The 19,447-nt window shown below is 42.9% G+C and overlaps 1 protein-coding gene across 1 annotated transcript in view; it reads right to left on the bottom strand.

Moving 5' to 3' along the window:
- Positions 1 to 19,447, bottom strand: part of trappc8 (trafficking protein particle complex subunit 8) — a 94,802-nt gene that overhangs the window by 14,039 nt on the left and 61,316 nt on the right. The window contains exons 16-22 of the mRNA XM_071346042.1: positions 17,263 to 17,438; positions 16,985 to 17,059; positions 15,023 to 15,149; positions 14,756 to 14,913; positions 11,293 to 11,759; positions 9,196 to 9,352; positions 1,036 to 1,132 (exon numbers count right to left, since the gene is read on the bottom strand). Of these exons, the coding sequence (XP_071202143.1) occupies positions 1,036 to 1,132; positions 9,196 to 9,352; positions 11,293 to 11,759; positions 14,756 to 14,913; positions 15,023 to 15,149; positions 16,985 to 17,059; positions 17,263 to 17,438 (1,257 nt within the window). The remainder of the gene's footprint in view (positions 1 to 1,035; positions 1,133 to 9,195; positions 9,353 to 11,292; positions 11,760 to 14,755; positions 14,914 to 15,022; positions 15,150 to 16,984; positions 17,060 to 17,262; positions 17,439 to 19,447) is intronic.

Here is a 19,447-nt window from a genome sequence, read left to right on the forward strand (position 1 = left end):
TGAACTGCGAAGGGCGGTCCCATAGCTATAGTACAACATGAAAAGCCACCAATTGTACTCACTGATCAAACCACCAAAAGGCATATATCTAATGAACATAACATCTAAGGAACACAACCCAATACACCAAAGCAATCCAAGACGCCAAATAGCTAAACAGGAAATTACTTCGTTTTCATAGAGACACCATATAACCAATGTTCCCTCTAATATTTTTTAGCACTGAGCAAATTTCAGGAGTTGTGAGCGGAAACTAGATTTTTTATTCTGTGACACTTTTTAAAAACATTATGCACATTATGACAACCATTTTGGGACTGATGCTTCACTTGTCCGAAAGCTCAAATCACTTTAAAAAAGAACTGATCTGTAACACAATTGGCCAAATAGGTGACTTGCAGCAGAGGGTAGTTTTGAAAAATTTCAGCTCGTCTCAAAACAGGACACTGCCCCTTTAACACAAAAAAAGCTCTTTACTTGACTTGCTTTTCAAAGACAATTAGATATGTACAAGTTTTGTGCTCTTGTAGGAAGCAATCACTCTCTAAAAATGTGCTATAACTGGGCTAGTAACTCACTAACTAGTAAAGAATATCAACAAATGTGCACACGCGGCGACCCTCTGATCTCAAATGCACATCTAGGCTTCTCTCTGAACACAGATGGAAAAAATGCTTGTGCTCGTTTAATAGGCTACTCTGATGCGCTCCTCAGCCTACAACAAAATCAACAACTCGGTCTTGAATTTAGATTTGGTTTGTTGCATTGAAAGGGACTTATGTTGATTCAATCCCAAGTTCCACAGTAGATGGAACATTTGATCTGTTTAAAGCCATCGCGGGCTGGCAATTCTTCTGCGTAGGACTGCTACATTGCATATCACCTAGGGATGCAGACTCCTCAGCAACATAAAAAGCCTGAATGGAAATGTACAAATCAAAACCTGACACCAAAAAGTCAAACAGTTATCGAGTAAATGAGTTTAAGACTATTGTAGTGCTATCTGAGAGGGTTACGGAGAGCAGAGGGACAAACCTTTGTCTTCTGCTGGGTTTATACACTTGTGTAGTCTCCACTGTTTACTGCTGCTAGAGACCTGTGCAATGTGGAACTCACGCACCCCAGCCTCACTCTGTGGATGGAGAGACAGTGGAAGAGAGACAGTGGAACTTTTAAACAACTTTTAAAGTCTACATACTGCAGTGTTTCCCCTATATTCATTTAGCAGCGATGGGCAAATGTTTTTATTTTTGAAAATAATTTTCGGGATGGTAAATCATTTTCAGTGTAAAGTTATACTACTAAAACCAGATTAAGTATGTAGAAAAGATAATGGACCTATATATTTTATAATAAGATCATCTTTGAGAACTAACAATCACCCAAATAAAAATAAGACAGTCAGGGAGAATATAAAATTAAAAAAATGTCATGGCATGGGGATCCCAATGATTTTGTTTTGATGTTTGAGTCACTCAGATAGCATAAGATGTATAGAATGTTCGGTAGCCATGAAATCATGGCTCACAACATCATCCTGGAAACCCTAGACCCACTCCAATTCGCATACTGCACCAACAGATCCACAGATGACACAATCTCAATTGCACTCCACACTGCCCTTTCCCACGTGGACAAAAGGAATACCTATGTGAGAATGCTGTTAATTGACTACAGCTCAGCGTTCAACACGATAGTGACCAAAGCTCATCACTAAGCTAAGGACCCTGGGACTAAATACCTCCCTCTGCAACTGGATCCTGGACTTCCTGTTGGGTGGCCCCTAGGTGGTAAGGGTAGGCAACAACATCTGTCATGCTGATCTTCAACACAGGGGCCCTTCAGGGGTGCGTGCTTAGTCCCCTCCTGTACTCCCTGTTCACCCACGACTGCGTGGCCAAGCACAACTCCAAGTCCATCATTAAAACACAAATCGGGAGGTCAGAGACCTGTCAGTGTGGTGCCAGGACAACAACATCTCCCCCAACAAGAGCAAGACAAAGGAACTGCTCATGGACGACAAGAAAAGTAGGGCCAAACACGCCCACATTGGCGGGGCTGTAGTGGAGCGGGTTGAGAGCTTCAAGGTGTCCACATCACCAACAAACTATCATGGTTCAAACTAGAGGTTAACCAATTAAATCGGAATGGCCGATTAATTAGTGCCTATTTCAAATTTTCATAACATTTATTTTTTTACACCTTTATTTATCTCGGCAAGTCAGTTAAGAACACATTCTTATTTTCAATGACGGCCTAGGAACAGTGGGTTAGCTGCCTTGTTCAGGGGCAGAACGACAGATTTTGACCTTGTCAGCTCAGGGATTCAATCTTGCAACCTTACGGTTAACTAGTCCAACGCTCTAACCACCTGCCTCACGAGGAGCCTGTTACGCGAACGCAGTAAGAAGCCAAGGTAAGTTGCTAGCTAGCATTAAACTTATCTTATAAAAAACAATCAATCAATCATAATCACCAGTTCTAACTACACATGGTTGATGATATTACTAGTTTATCTAGCGTGTCCTGCGTTGCATATAATCGATGCAGTGCGCATTCGCGAAAAAGGACTGTCGTTGCTCCAACGTGTACCTAACCATAAACATCAATGCCTTTCTTAAAATCAATACACAGAAGTATATATTTTTAAACCTGCATATTTAGCTAAAATAAATCCAGGTTAGCATGCAATATTAACCAGGTGAAATTGTGTCACTTCTCTTGCGTTTATTGCACGCAGAGTCAGGGTATATGCAACAGTTTGGGCCGCCTGGCTCATTGCGAACTAATTTGCCAGAATTTTACGCAATTATGACATAACATTGAAGGTTGTGCAATGTAACAGCAATATTTATACTTAGGGATGCCATCCTTTAGATAAAATACGTAACGGTTCCGTATTTCACTGAAAGAATAAAAGTTTTGTTTTCGAAATGATAGTTTCCGGATTCAACCATATTAATGACCAAAGGCTCGTATTTCTGTGTGTTATTATGTTATAATTAAGTCTATGATTTGATAGAGCAGACTGACTGAGCGATGGTATGTACCAGCAGGCTTGTAAGCATTCATTCAAACAGCACTTTCGTGCGTTTTGCCAGCAGCTCTTCGCAATGCTTTATGACTTCAAGCCTATCAACTCCCGCGATTAGGCTGGTGTAACCGATGTGAAATGGCTAGCTAGTTAGCGGGGTGAGCGCTAATAGCGTTTCAAATGTCATTCGCTCTGAGACTTGGAGTAGTTGTTCCCTTTGCTCTGCATGGGTAACGCTGCTTCGAGGGTGGCTGTTGTCGATGTGTTCCTGGTTCGAGCCCAGGTAGGAGCGAGGAGAGGGACGGAAGCTATACTGTTACACTGGCAATACTAAAGTGCCTATAAGAACATCCAATAGTCAAAGGTATATGAAATACAAATCGTAGAGAGAAAAATAGTCCTATAATTCCTATAATAACTACAACCTAAAACTTCTTACCTGGGAATATTGAAGACTCATGTTAAAAGGAACCACCAGCTTTCATATGTTCTCATGTTCTGAGCAAGGAACTTAAACGTTAGCTTTTTTACATGGCACATATTGCACTTTTACTTTCTTCTCCAACACTTTGTTTTTGCATTATTTAAACCAAATTGAACATCTTTCATTATTTATGAGGCTAAATTTATTTTATTGATGTATTATATTAAGTTAAAATAAGTGTTCATTCAGTATTGTTGTAATTGTCATTATTACAAATAAATAAAAATAGAAAAATCGTCCGATTAATCGGTATCGGCTTTTTTGGTCCTCCAATAATCGGTATAAATGTTGTAAAATCATAATCAGTCGACCTCTAGTTCAAACACACCAAGACAGTCGTGAAGATGGCACGACAATGCCTATTCCCCCTCAGGAGACTGAAAAGATTTGGCATGGATCCCCAGATCCTCAAAAAGTTCTACAGCTGCACCATCGAGGGCATGCTGACTGGTTGCATCACCGCCTGGTACGGCAACTGCTTGGCATCCGACCGCAAAACGCTACAGAGGGTAGTGCGTACGGCCCAGTACATCACTGGGGCCAAGCTTCCTGCCAGAGGCCCTCTATACAAGGCAGTGTCAGAGGGAGAATTTTTTTTTGTCAAAGACTCCAGTCACAAGTCATAGACTGGTCTCTCTGCTACAGCACGACAAGTGGTACCGGAGCACCAAGTCTAGGTCCAAAAGGCTTCTTAACAGCTTCTACCCCCAAGCCATAAGACTGCTGAACAATTCATCAAATGGCCACTTGGACTATTTGCATTGACACCACCCCCTTTGTTTTTACATTGCTGCTACTCGCTGTTTATTATCTATGCAGTTACTTTACCCCTACCTACAGTGGTTCGTCCTTTAAAAGTTGCAACATAGTTTTCTATGGCACGTTATTTAAGTGCCAACCACTGGTACTATTAAATGCTAGTTAGTGCTAGTTTGACCACCAGAGGGCATCTTTGAGAAGCATTTGATAGCCTTCAATAGTTTCTGTACTAGAGAATTTAAAACCTTTTTGTAAGAACATAGTATATGGGACTGATTTTAAGAAAATGTGCTTAATATTATGGTGTTTCTATTCCAAGAAAAATAAAAAACCATCAGTTTCCGTTAGGATGGAACGGAAAATATGGCGCTGTACAACGTGACGGTCGGGAGAAGGCTACAGTGGGCTATTTAGCGAAATAATCCCTGTGTCGTGCGGGCACGCGGGAGACCAGGGTTCAATTCCCCGACGGAGAGGAAGGAGTAGCCTGTCCTTGTAAATTTGAATTTGTTCTTAACTGATTCCATATGTGTTATTTCATAGTTGTGATGTATTCACTATTATTCTACAATGTAGAAAATAATAAAAAATAAAGAAAAACCCTGGAATGAGTAGGTGTGTCCAAACTTGAGGCCATCAAGACGTTTTGGCTAGAGGAATTGACGATATTATAATGCAACAAATACAGTGATCGTGGAAGTGCAACTAAAATGTAGTTTAAATAACCATCTGCATTTTGAATGTCTTTTTTCTAGATATTTTATTAACGAAAGCATAAAGATATTGATGAACAAATACTGTACTGCTGTTTTGAGTCACAAATGTAACACTAGAGTACTTAAGCATTGAATACATTGCATGTAGGGGGATGTTCACACCTACAGTAGCCGGGCTATAAAGAGTATTGTCCTGATAATCGGCCTACAAGTGTTTGAAAACCAGTTTTCAAAATGTCACCAGCTGTCCATCACTACTGTAAATAATAAAACAGCATCTTGTTTACATTCTTTATTGTAACCACAATGTCACAAATAATTTGTACTCAACTGAAACTGCTCTTCTCTGTGTCACGGAGGCGCTCCGCACTGCTAAAGCTAACTCTCTCTCCTCTGCTCTCATCCTTCTAGACCTATCGGCTGCCTTCGATACTGTGAACCATCAGATCCTCCTCTCCACCCTCTCCGAGCTGGGCATCTCCGGCGCGGCCCACGCTTGGATTGCGTCCTACCTGACAGGTCGCTCCTACCAGGTGGCGTGGCGAGAATCTGTCTCCGCACCACGTGCTCTCACCACTGGTGTCCCCCAGGGATCTGTTCTAGGCCCTCTCCTATTCTCGCTATACACCAAGTCACTTGGCTCTGTCATATCCTCACATGGTCTCTCCTATCATTGCTATGCAGACGACACACAATTAATCTTCTCCTTTCCCCCCTCTGATAACCAGGTGGCGAATCGCATCTCTGCATATCTGGCAGACATATCAGTGTGGATGATGGATCACCACCTCAAGCTGAACCTCGGCAAAACGGAGCTGCTCTTCCTCCCGGGGAAGGACTGCCCGTTCCATGATCTCGCCATCACGGTTGACAACTCCATTGTGTCCTCCTCCCAGAGTGCTAAGAACTTTGGCGTGATCCTGGACAACACCCTGTCGTTCTCAACCAACATCAAGGCGGTGACCCGTTCCTGTAGGTTCATGCTCTACAACATTCGCAGAGTACGACCCTGCCTCACACAGGAAGCGGCGCAGGTCCTAATCCAGGCACTTGTCATCTCCCGTCTGGATTACTGCAACTCGCTGTTGGCTGGGCTCCCTGCCTGTGCCATTAAACCCCTACAACTCATCCAGAACGCCACAGCCCGTCTGTTGTTCAACCTTCCCAAGTTCTCTCACGTCACCCCGCTCCGCTCTCTCCACTGGCTTCCAGTTGAAGCTCGCATCCGCTACAAGACCATGGTGCTTGCCTACGGAGCTGTGAGGGGAACGGCACCTCCGTACCTTCAGGCTCTGATCAGGCCCTACACCCAAACAAGGGCACTGCGTTCATCCACCTCTGGCCTGCTCGCCTCCCTACCTCTGAGGAAGTACAGTTCCCGCTCAGCCCAGTCAAAACTGTTCGCTGCTCTGGCACCCCAATGGTGGAACAAACTCCCTCACGACGCCAGGTCAGCGGAGTCAATCACCACCTTCCGGAGACACCTGAAACCCCACCTCTTTAAGGAATACCTAGGATAGGATAAAGTAATCCTTCTAACCCCCCCCCCCCCCTTAAAAGAGTTAGATGCACTATTGTAAAGTGGTTGTTCCACTGGATATCATAAGGTGAATGCACCAATTTGTAAGTCGCTCTGGATAAGAGCGTCTGCTAAATGACTTAAATGTAAAAATGTAAATGTATCTACCGTTCCAATTAGTCTTAGAGTTTGGGATTAATTTGATTAATATTATGGTGTTTATACTACAAGAAAAACCCTCTGGGTTTCCGTTAGGATGGACCGGAAAATATGGCGCTGTACAACGTGACGGTCAGGAGAAGGCTACACAGTACTGGGCTATTTAGCTAAAGAATCCCTGTGTCGTGTGCTGGCACCCGGGAGACCGGGGTTCAATTTCCCGATGGGGAGGAAGGAGTAGGCTGTCCTTGTAAATAAGAATTTGTTCTTAACTAAATAAAAAGTTACTCTAAGAGCATAAAATTTCTACACCATCCCCAAACAGAGATTCAGTCAAAATAAAAATCTCATTGATTTATCAAGACCAGTCCCCATGCTTGTCTCACAGCAGCGCGAAACGGTGCTAAAATAGTTGTAGGCTAATGCTTCAAATCCTATTGCTTCTAACTTCAATATGCTCTTTAAATAACTTAACAGCACATTACTCAACACTAGTGAGACTCATGTCGCCTACGGTAGGCCTACAGTATATTGAAAAATATGATGTGATAATTAAATAGAGGATTGGAGGATTCTAAATTAAAACCAAAAGCCGCCTCATGGGAGACCTCATCCACAAAGTATCAAAATACAGAGAGGTGTTGGTAAAGGTATATTGTCCTGCTAATAGCCCATAATGGGCTATTATAATACTATACATGGTGCCCAGGACAGGATAACCAAAACATGTATTTATTAAAGACTATCAGAAAGAATGTTGGTACTTGTTTATTTTGATCCAAAGCCATGAATGAGTGAGTCACTCAGCTTTATGTCGGTGCCAGCTATATGACTGTGCCATCAACTTGATAATATATAACGATATTTTGGGGGGTGTTTCGTTTTCAAAAAAACAAAAGTGAGCGATTGTAATCTGAAAAAAGGCCAAAATAATATTTGTAAAGGCTAAAACATTGATTTCTGTTTTTAGAGGGAGAGAAACGCTGGGCCAATTGTGCGCCTCCCAATCACGGTCGGATGTGATGCATAATAATGATACCTAACTTAGAAATACATTTGACAATAGAATTCTCCCCCTACCTTCCATCTCGGCAAGTCTATTGTCCAGCTACCTGCTCGAACAGCGGGAAAGTTTCCTTAGGCAGCGCCATTATTAGTGCAATGCCCCTTAAAGTGTTGCTCTATGTACCCAGTGTGGCGGGGTGGGGGTCCAACCCCCTCTCGCTTCCTCCGTTCCCCATGGGCTAAGTCTGTCTTCTGGGCGCGGCTCTGCGGCCCATCCCGTGCCCCCTGCCCTTGTGCCTTGCACGCTTTCAGTGGATACAGCCGGAGAACTGCAAGGCATTCCCATTGTGCGCCACTCGGGAGCCATGACCAACATATATTGTCCTGCTAATAACAGGGTTAATAAGATATGTGAGAATATCCAAGGGGCTTTTATATCCTTCTAAATTAATAATAATAACAATCGCTTTGTTTAAAAAATAATATTTGAGATTTCGTTTTCAAATAACGTAAAATGAGCGAGAAAAAGGCCATTCTTGAACATGGGGTGAGACAGTTACTAATTTGTAAATAAAACCAGTTTGTTATTTAGAATGATTTATTTCTGTATATAAAGGGAGAGAAACCAAAAACCTACAGTCATCTCAATGGGGCCGGCACAGGTATTGAACCAGCATCTGTAGCAACACAGCTTGCACTGCAGTGTCTTAGACCGTTGCGCCACTCAGGCGCTGTACAATGTGACCGGTTGGGAGTGGCCTACAGTACTACAGTAAGAACAAGATAATCCTAACAAAATAGAATAATAAAAACCTTAGTGTAACAACAGTTTTAGTAAGTAATACTGAAGTCTGCACAATTATCAGTTTCTATTTAGGTTTATGTCGCCCATTAATTGTCAGTTAGAGACACAGTAGCACCCAAAAGCATAATCAGTGCTCTAACTCCCCCTTGCGCTGGTCTGGAGCAATGAAGTGGTGACGCAGGGTACCGTACTAAACCACAAATTACCTCTAAGTACCGCAGCATAATCACAAAACTTTTAGTGGAGCAACCACTGTGCATGTACAAATCACCTCAACTATCCTGTACCCCCGCACATTGACTCTGTACCGTTACCCCCTATATATAGCCTCGCTATCGTTATATATTTTTTACTTTTGTTTATTTAGTAAATATTTTCTTAACTATGTTCTTAAAACTGCATTTTTGGTTAAGGGCTTGTAAGTAAGCATTTCATGGTAAGGTCTACACCTGTTGTAACATGCGCATGTGACAAAAAAGCCATGGCAAAATGTGTACAATCGCAGGAAATTTGCTTTAAATGCAACTCTTTCCTCATCCCCATGACAAATATGTACAATTGTAGGAAATTAGCTTTAAAACAGCAACATTTCTCTGGAGCCAAGAGGGCCTGAATGCATGTGACCATGAATAACAATGTTCCATCAAATGTCAGCTTGACAGAGTGATTAAGTGGCATATGAGTATCGCGTTGACACGTGTGTGTTGAGCTCACTGTGTTGATGTTCTCCACATCGACAAAGACCAGCATGCTGCCATTCCTCCCCTCCTCTCTCTCCTCCTCGGGCAGTGTGTTACTACGGCAGGCGGTGGCCCGGACCGACAGAGAACGACTGGCACAGATAAATACTGTGTGACGCAGCACCCTGTGACTGAGGGAGGGGGAGATGGAGGGAGATTGGGGAGCGAGAGAAAGGAGAGGGAGCGAGAGAGAGAAAGAGGAGATAAGAGGCAGGTAGGAGATGGAGGGAGGGTAGAGAAAGAAACAGATGAAGGTAACAAGAGATTGAGTAATTTAAATATGTTCTTGTCATGCATTTATAACTATATAGTTTCAACTACAGAAACCATGTCTCCAAAATGTCCCAGAATTAAAATTACACCATTTCACTTAAACAGGGATGTTTCTGTGAGATTTGAAAGGCCCCTATGAAGGGAAAAATAAATTAACTTCTAAAGTAGCATGAGCATATGGTTTCTCAAAAGTGCCCCGATTTGACCTCATTCTATCGCCAATGAGCTGAGCAGTGAGCACCGTGATTTAAAGCGAGACCGACGAACATTCAGGGGTAGATTCAGGATAACTAAGGCTGCATTTACACAGGGAGCAAAATATCAGAATTTGGCTGCCTGTGTAAATGCAACTTGGGGTGCCGACACCTACAATAATTACCGGAACCATTTTTTATTCCACATCCGCATCTCAGTGTTAGAGGTGTCACTACAGACCCTGGTTCGATTCCAGGCTGTATCACAACCGGCTGTGATAGGGAGTCCCATTGGGCGGCTCACAATTGCCCGGGTTAGGCTGGGGTAGGCAGTCATTGTAAATAAGAATTTGTTCTTAACTGACTTGCCTAGTTAAATAAAGGTCCCATAATTTTTTTAAACTGGTGTAAAGTATATTCAGACTGATGTAAAGTATATTTAATTCAATCATAGTATTCCCTTTGAAGAAGAGACATGAGGAATCTCTCATGATTCACTCTTTGTTTCGTGTACCAGTGAATAACTTTCAACTCTCCTTATGCCTCGGTCCTACTTTAATATAAAAGGCTGCTCTTGCTACCCTAATCTCTTTCACGTTACACTGTTTTGGCTTGTGTAATGTGTAGTGAGTGAATACCAGTCTTCTCTCTCCACTTGTGTGTGTAGATTTCATGATTTTTTTTTTTACTAGATCACCTGTTCTTTATCGTAATAGATAGTTTCTTGCATCAGGCAGCTATCCCACGGCCCTACCTGAATATAATAGCTCCTCTCTCCTACCTGATAAGCAGTCCGCTAGTAGGCCTAATGTGTAGTGAGTAAAAGGCTTCTCTCTTGAATAACTCTCCCCTATGTGATTATAACAGGGTGCTCCTTCTCTCTCCCCTACCTGATTATAACAGGGTGGGCTCTCTCTCCCCACTACCTGATTATAACAGTGTGCGCTCTCTCTCTCTCCGCTACCTGATTATAACAGCGTGGCTCTCTCTCCCCTACCTGATTATAACAGTGTGCGCTCTCTCTCCGCTACCTGATTATAACAGGGTGCGCTCTCTCTCTCCTACCTGATTATAACAGGGTGCGCTCGCTCTCTCCACTACCTGATTATAACAGGGTGCGCTCTCTCTCCCCTACCTGATTATAACAGGGTGCGCTCTCTCTCCCCTACCTGATTATAACAGGGTGCGCTTTCTCTCTCCTACCTGATTATAACAGGGTGCGCTCTCTCTCTCCACTACCTGATTATAACAGGGTGCGCTCTCTCTCCCCTACCTGATTATAACAGGGTGCGCTCTCTCTCTCCGCTACATGATTATAACAGCGTGGCTCTCTCCCCGCTACCTGATTATAACAGGGTGCGCTCTCTCTCTCCACTAGCTGATTATAACAGGGTGCTCTCTCTCTCTCCCCTACCTGATTATAACAGCATGCGCTCTCTCTCCCCTACCTGATTATAACAGGGTGCTCTCTCTCTCTCCCATACTTCAATGGCTGATGTAATGTGGCTTGTGTAGTGTGTACTGAGTTCTCTCTTGAATAACTCTCCCCTACCTGATCTTGACTTGCGTAATGTGTAGTTAGAATACCAGACTACTCTCCCCACCTGATCTTTCCTCCTTTCTCGGCGCTCTCGTAGTAGAACAGGAAGTTGATCTCATGGACTCCTTCCTGGTCTGGTCCTCTCAGCCACAGGGGTAGCTGGGTAGATTCTCCAGGCGTTAGCGTTCCCTCTCCTAGAGGGATCTCTGCTACCCTTTTACCCCCCGTACCAAACACTCCTCCTCCCGACCCAAAGTCAGCCGCCGACACCAGCGTTACCGCGGTTACCGACCCGGGCGTGGCTCCTGGGGGTGTGGCCAGGGTCTTGTAGGCAGAGCAGTTCTCAAATGAGGTGGGGCTGAGGGGGGTGAGGGGTGTGGCTAGGGAGGAGCTTCCGAAGGTAAAGAAGTCTGGGTGCGTGGACGCCACACGCAGGCCGCACAGGGGAACGTGACTCACATTACAGAATTCCACGTAGGCCTTCCTGATCTCACCACATAGTAGGGCAGTAGGAAACTGGAGGAAGAATACCTGGAAGGGTAAAAAAAAAAGGGAAAAAAAAGCAGACAGACAGGAGGGGAGAGAGATGGTGACGAAAGACATGGGGACAGATAGAGAGGGGTTAGTTATTGTGCGACCTACTCCAGTGTAGCTTTCTCCTCAGGAGAAAGACAGGCAAATATAAAGCAGAAACTGGGAGGGACTTGGCTGCAAGTCATTTTTAAATATATACTAGTCTGAATTAACCCCATAATTACTCCCATACTGTCCAGTTCAATCTAAAATGGTAAAAAAAAAAAAAAAAGTTTAAATAAGTAAAAAGATGAAATCCTTAAAAGATGGAATAGTTAGAAACCACCCCCATTTCATTTTCACGACTATGTATGAAACAGTTTATGTATGTGCATGGACCAAAGACACATATACATCTAAACAAAAATATATATACAGCACCAGTCAAACGTTTAGACACACCTACTCATTCAAAACGTTTTTCTTTATTTTTTACTATTTTCTACATTGTAGAATAAGTGAAAACATCCAAACTACGAAATAATACATATCGAATCATCTAGTAACCAAAAAAGTGTTAAGGATTCTTCAAAGTAGCCACCCTTTACCTTGATGACAGCTTTGCACTCTTGGCATTCTCTCAACCAGCTTCACCTGGAATGCTTTTCCAACAGTCTTGAAACAGTTCCCACATATGCTGAGCACTTATTGGCTGCTTTTCCTTCACTCTGCGGTCCAACTCATCCCAAACCATCTCAATTGGGTTGAGATCGGGTGATTGTGGAGGCCATATCATCTGATGCAGCACTCCATCACTCTCCTTCTAGGACAAATAGCCCTTACACAGCCTGGAGGTGTGTTGGGTCATTGTCCTGTTGAAAAACAAATGATAGTCCCACTAAGCGCAAACCAGGATGGCGTATCGCTGCAGAATGCTGTGGTAGCCATGCTGGTTAAGTGTGCCTTGAATTCTAAATAAATCCCAGACAGTGTCACCAGCAAAGCACCCCTAAACCCTCACATCTCCTCCTCCGTGCTTCACGGTGGGAACCACACATGCAGGGATCATCTGTTCACCTACTCTGCGTCTCACAAAGACACAGCGGTTGGAACCAAAAATCTCAAATTTGGACTCATCAGACCAAAGAACAGATTTCCACTGCTCGAGTTTCTTGGCCTAAGCACGTCTCTTCTTATTATTGGTGTTCTTTAGTAGTGGTTTCTTTGCAGCAAATCGACCATGAAGGCCTCATTCACGCAGTCTCTTCTGAACAGTTGATGTTGAGATGTGTCTGTTACTTGAACACTGAAGCATTTTTTTGAGCTGCAATTTCTGAGGCTGGTAATTCTGATGAACTTGTCCTCTGCAGCAGAGGTAACTCTGGGTCTTACTTTCCTGTGGCGGTCCTCATGAGAGCCAGTTTCATCATAGCGCTTGTTTTTTTTATTTTTTAGAACAACTAAAATAACAAATATAGCTAGCTGCAAGAAGCAATGCTCGAGGTTCAAGCTTTGGACCCATAGCACCACCAGCAGGACAAATTGGACATATTGCTCTAGGATGAGCTAATTATGTACTCCTTATCATGCTTTACAAATATCAGAACTCAACATCAAACAAATCATGCAATATGCTTTTGATGTATTTTGGACCATTTTCAATGATGTTGACTACTTTCAAATGCCTTCTCTAGAACCGCTGCGCCGATTGGCACCAAATATGGTGTATAGCGTTTATGTACCCGTCTTCTACATTTACATTTAAGTCATTTAGCAGACGCTCTTATCCAGAGCGACTTACAAATTGGATTCTATTTTCCAGGACTCTAGCGCAAGCAATATGGCCGTTATGAGCCAATGAGCTTGTGTGAATGGCTTTTCCTATCCACCATGCAGTCAAACTGAACCATAGTTTACAGCTAACAATAAGAGTCGTTGTCCACAAAGCAGCACGGAGGGCTCACAAGCTCCTGTCTACTCCTCACTTTGGATTGGTGGATACATTATTTTAATATTCGATTAGAGTTGTTGACGTCAACCGCCTGTATTCTATGGAGAGAGATGCTATGCTACTAACCTCATGTCATGAATATGCATAGCAATATAAAGGACTATTATTTTTTAAATAAATTTGCTGGAATGTTACGTGTCCTACTTATATATGAGTACACTTGTAACAACCTAAGCATTACGAAACTTCTATTAGATCAAATAAACCTCACGTAGCAAATAAGCTATTAAATGTTTTGTTGACCAAATTCGACACACTTTGACCTACATTTAAAAAAAACTCTGATTGGTGAGCGAAAAAAACGAAACAACGCCTCCTGCTGGAGAAGACAGATTTTCACCTCTTCCTTTCTGGCTAGACTCATGTGTGCCAAAAAGGTCAAGAGATAAATATGTGCCGTTATAGCGCCACCCTATGGTCAATCAGAGTGCTTGCATAATGTTGAGTCTTGGCAGTGTTTGGAACATGTGTACCAAGTTTTGTTACAATACATGGCTTGTTATTGAGCCACCATGTGGCCAATTGGCACAGCATGAGAGGATGTGACGCATGGGTCTTGACCATCATGTAAAGTTGCCTTACCATCTTGCTGGAATTGTTTTCCTTTTTTTTTTTTTCACACATTTGGCAGAAGGTACATAATAAACACCAAGAAATACAAGGTTTTCCCAGCCTCGCTGCTTGAACCTTAAAATATAATATCTTCCATATTCAATTTCTATCAAAAATAAAACACCATATTAAAAAGCAGAAGAATATCTTAAATTTACCTTATACAAAACCATAGACTTTTTACAATTACATCTAAACTGTTAGAAAATTTAATTTGATACATATCAGGGTTAATTTGCTCATCTATGGCCATACTATTGGGTCAAATGACATTCATTAGACCTAGGATTCATTGAATGTATAAAATGAATAGTTTCGTTTCAAAATGACATAAAAAAATCACTGAAGCTCATTTCTGGTTAAGGGGTAGTGCACAGTGGTGAGTCAGTACCTCCAGCAGGGGCATTGGAGGGGTGATGGAGGGGTCAAGACGTCGGTCAGGACCGTGGCTGACAGAGGTCTTCTCTTCCTTGGTCTGGTTCAACCGCGGTCCCTGAATCTCTAGGTCCTGTCGACCACGAACCGATGTCCCTGCGGTCGCTGAGGGACCTGTAGAGAGGACCGCAACCACAACAACGGTCGGGTGAGAAGGACCAAAACAAGTTTATAGCATTGGTTTTACAGTGTGTGTGTGTGTAACTGCATGACCATGTGTTACCTTGGTTCTGCGAGAAACTGTTGCTGTTAATAGTAGAGTCTCCAGTAGAAAGGGTGGAGGCCAGGTTATAGACCAGACCCAGGATGTTGAGCTGACCTGTCTGGCGAGGAAGCAGCTTCAGACGAGCCTGCCAGGAGGAGGCAAAATACAGAGATACAGTTGAAGTCGGAAGTTTACATACACCTTAGCCAAATGCATTTAAACTCAGTTTTTCACAATTCCTGATATTTAATCCTAGTAACAATTCCCTGTCTTAGGCCAGTTAGGATCACCACATTATTTTAAGAATGTGAAATGTCAAAATAATAGTAGAGAATTATTTATTTCAACTTTTATTTCTATCATCACATTCCCAGTGGGTCAGAAGTTTACATACACTCAATTAGTATTTAGTAGCATTGCCTTTAAATTGTTTGACTTGGGTCAAACATTTTGGGTAGCCTTCCACAAGCTTCCCACAATAAGTTGGGTGAATTTTGGCCCATTCCTCCTGACAGAGCTGGTGTAACTGAGTCAGGTTTGTAAGGCCTTGCTCGCACATGCTTTTTCAGTTCTGCCCACATATTTGCTATGGGATTGTAGTCAGGGCTTTGGGATGGCCACTCCAATAGCTTGACTTTGTTGTCCTTAAGCCATTTTGCCACAACTTTGAAAATATGCTTGGGGTCATTGTCCATTTGGAAGACCCATTTGCGACCAAGCTTTAACTTCCTGACTGATGTCTTGAGATGTTGCTTCAATATATCCACATAATTTTCCTCCCTCATGATGCCATCTATTTTGTGATGTGCACCAGTCCCTCCTGCAGCATAGCACCCCCACAACATGATGCTGCCACCCCCGTGCTTCACGGTTGGGATGGTGTTCTTCGGCTTGCAATCCTCCCCCTTTTTCATTCAAACATAACGATGGTCATTATGGCCAAACAGTCCTATTTTTCAGACCAGAGGACATTTCTCCAAAAAGTACAATCTTTGTCCCCATGTGCAGTTGCAAACCGTAGTCTGGCTTTTTTATGGCGGTTTTGGAGCAGTGGCTTCTTCCATGCTGAGCGGCCTTTCAGGTTGTGTCGACATAGAACTCGTTTTACTGTGGATATAAATACTTTTGTACCCGTTTCCTCCAGCATCTTCACAAGGTCCTTTGCTGTTGTTCTGGGATTGATTTGCACTTTTCGCACCAAAGTACGTTCATCTCTAGGAGACAGAACGCATCTCCTTCCTGAGTAGTATGACGGCTGCGTGGTCCCATGGTGTTTATACTTGTGTACTATAGTTTGTACAGATGAAGGTGGTACCTTCAGGTTTTTGGAAATTGCTCCCAAGGAAGAACCAGACTAGAGGTCTACCATATTTTTTCTGAGGTCTTGGCTGATTTTTTTTGATTTTCCCATGATGTCAAGCAAAGAGGCACTGAGTTTGAAGGTAGGCCTTGAAATACATCCACAGGTACACCTCTAATTGACTCAAATTATGTCAATTGGCTTTAGAAAATTCTGATAGGCTATGACATCATTTACTGGAATTTTCCAAGCTGTTTAAAGTCACAGCAAACTTAGTGCATGTAAACTTCTGACCCACTGGAATTGTGATACAGTGAATTATAAGTGAAATAATCTGTCTGTAAGCAATTGTTGGAAAAATGACTTGTGTCATGCACAAAGTAGATGTCCTAACCGACTTGCCAAAACTATAGTGGTTGTGGTTGAAAAACCAGTTAATAACTCCAACCTAAGTGTATGTAAACTTCCTTCTTCAACTGTATCAGAAAGAAGAGTCATATACTGCTATCACATGACAATGATGAGAGAGGGGGAGAGAAAGAGAGAGATTGAACATGGAGTTAAAGTCACAAAAAAATGAGAGGCGGAGAAAGAAAGAGGTAGAGAATGAGGGAGAGAAAAAAATGGTAAGAGAGCGAGACCAAGAACGGCAGAAAATCAGAAAAGATACCACCGCTTACCACTCTTGTCTCCTCGGGGCTCATGTAGAACTCTGGGATGACTTCTGTGGTGATGATGTCATCTTTCTGCACTGTCTGGAACGAGGCCGGTTGTAAAAATTAGAGGTTAACGAGTTGAATCTGACGAGTTAAATGAAAAGTAACTGCTTTTACAGCACTGTAGCCTCACAGAGCGAAGGTAACACCAACAGTTGCTCTGATTCAGAGGGGTTGGGTTAAATGCGGAAGACACATTTCAGTTGTAGAACTGACTAGGTATCCCCCTTTCCCTTTCTTACCATGGGAGCGATGGCCTCCTTCTCATTGCTGATGGTGACAGCGTCTCCAACCATGACGTCCTGCGGTTGTGGTCGAGAGAAGTCTTTGAGCGTGAACTTCCAGAGCAGCGAGAGGTCTGAGAGAACCAGCGGAACCTTTAGAGGGTTCCGGAACGCCACCTCAACTATGATGGGTTCTACATAGGAGCAGAAAGAGAGACACCAGGATGAGGACAAACACAACCAAAGAAATGTGAGGATATCTAAGTATAGTGAATTCAAAACCATACGTAATATACAGTACACAGAGTACACAAAGATTAATAAAACCTTCCTAATATTGAGTTGCACCCTTTTTTGCCCTCAGAACAGCCTCAATTCGTTGGAGCATGGACTACAGTGTCCAAAGCATTCCACAGGGATGCCGGCCCATGTTGAATCCATTGCTTCCCACAGTTGTGTGACGTTGGCTGGATGTCCTTTGGGTGGTGGACCATTCTTGATAGACCCGGGAAACTGTTGAGCATGAAAAACCCCTCTCTCAGTTCTTGACACACTCAAACCGGTGCGCCTGGCACCTACTACCATAACCCGTTCAAAGGCACTTAAATCGTTTGTCTTACCCATTCACCCTCTGAATGGCACACATACTAGGGCTGACCCCATTTAGTCGACTGGTCGATTGTTTGGTTGATAGGCTGTTGGTTGACCGAGATTCCATTAGGCAATAAAAAATTAAAAAATAACTTGTGTACAAGACACCTGTCTGAGTTGACTAATCCATTGCGTAATGCATAATCCATTGCAGAGTCCAAGACATGTGCTACCAAAATTGTGTATGGTTATATTACGTAAGAACAATGGTGCAACACTAACACAAATATTATTTTATAACAAATGTGCTTTCTCCCGAGTTGGATAACGGTGGTTGTCCGAGGTTCTGAAACACCAGCGTGCTGTTGAATTGGCACCTTTTCCTAAACCATGTTGCTATGTGCATAATAGCAAAGTTACCCACCGCGGAGTTTGGAGACGAGAAAACAGCCCTTCAATTTTTTTACTTTTATTTTACCTTTATTTAACTAGGCAAGTCAGTTAAGAACAAATTCTTATTTTCAATGACAGCCTAGGAACAGTGGGTTAACTGCCTTGTTCAGGGGCAGAACGGCAGATTTTTACCTTGTCAGCTCAGGGATTTGATCTTGCAACCTTTTGGTTACTAGTCCAACGCTCTAACCGCTAGGTTACCTGCCGCCCCTTGCCTTAACGGTCTATGAAAAATGAGGAGAGGGGAAACCAACTTAATTAGGTATATAATCAATAGCCTAACTGTTAAATAAACCGTTCCATGTCGGCAATTGCATTCACGAATGCATGCGACTGATTTTAGTCGTGCTCAGAAGACCACTCTTCCAGAACGAGTACAAGGAAACAAACAACTAAGAGAAAGGACATTGTGACATCTTGTGGACAATCAGAGACTTACACCCGAGAACGAAGGAGACGGCCATCCAAAGAACAAGGCCTACGTCGAACCTCTCTCACTAAGCGGAACTCGGCCCACGAAGGTCTGGGCCCAACAGAGTTACCCCACAGATACCCAACGAAGACCTTAAACACGTAAATACATGCATTACACTTCTTACACATAAGAGTGGCAGTTCGGGGCAAGGTATTAGGGCTAAACTAAGCGTAGTTTACAAATGTATCCAAGTGTTGCTCTCTCTCTCTTTAAAGCGCCATCTTGTGTAACACGTGTCATATTGTGTTGGTCCGTAGAGAGCCTCGGTCTCATGACCACCTGAGTGGTCTGGCAGAGAGACTCGGTCTCATGACGCGCGGTCACGAGAGAGTATGCTCTCGTTCCAACGCTTTTCTTCAGACAATGAAATTCTCCGGTTGGAACCTTATTGATGATTAATGTTAAAAACATCCTAAATATGGATTGCATACATCATTTGACTTGTTTATACGACCTGTAACGGAACTTTTTGAGTTTTTGTCTGGAGGAAGTTCTCGTGCTTCATGAAGATGGATTACTGGGCTGAACATGCTAACAACAAGTAACTAAATGGTGGGCTTTATGGAACAAATCAGTCATTTATTGTCGAACTGGGATTCCTGGGACTGCCTTCTGATGAAGATCATCAAATATTTAGTGTTTTTTGTAGCTTCTGTTGACGCCAAAATGGCGGCTATTTCTTTG

Source organism: Salvelinus alpinus, chromosome 16 (assembly GCF_045679555.1).
Source record: "Salvelinus alpinus chromosome 16, SLU_Salpinus.1, whole genome shotgun sequence".
NCBI classification, from domain to species: domain Eukaryota; kingdom Metazoa; phylum Chordata; class Actinopteri; order Salmoniformes; family Salmonidae; genus Salvelinus; species Salvelinus alpinus.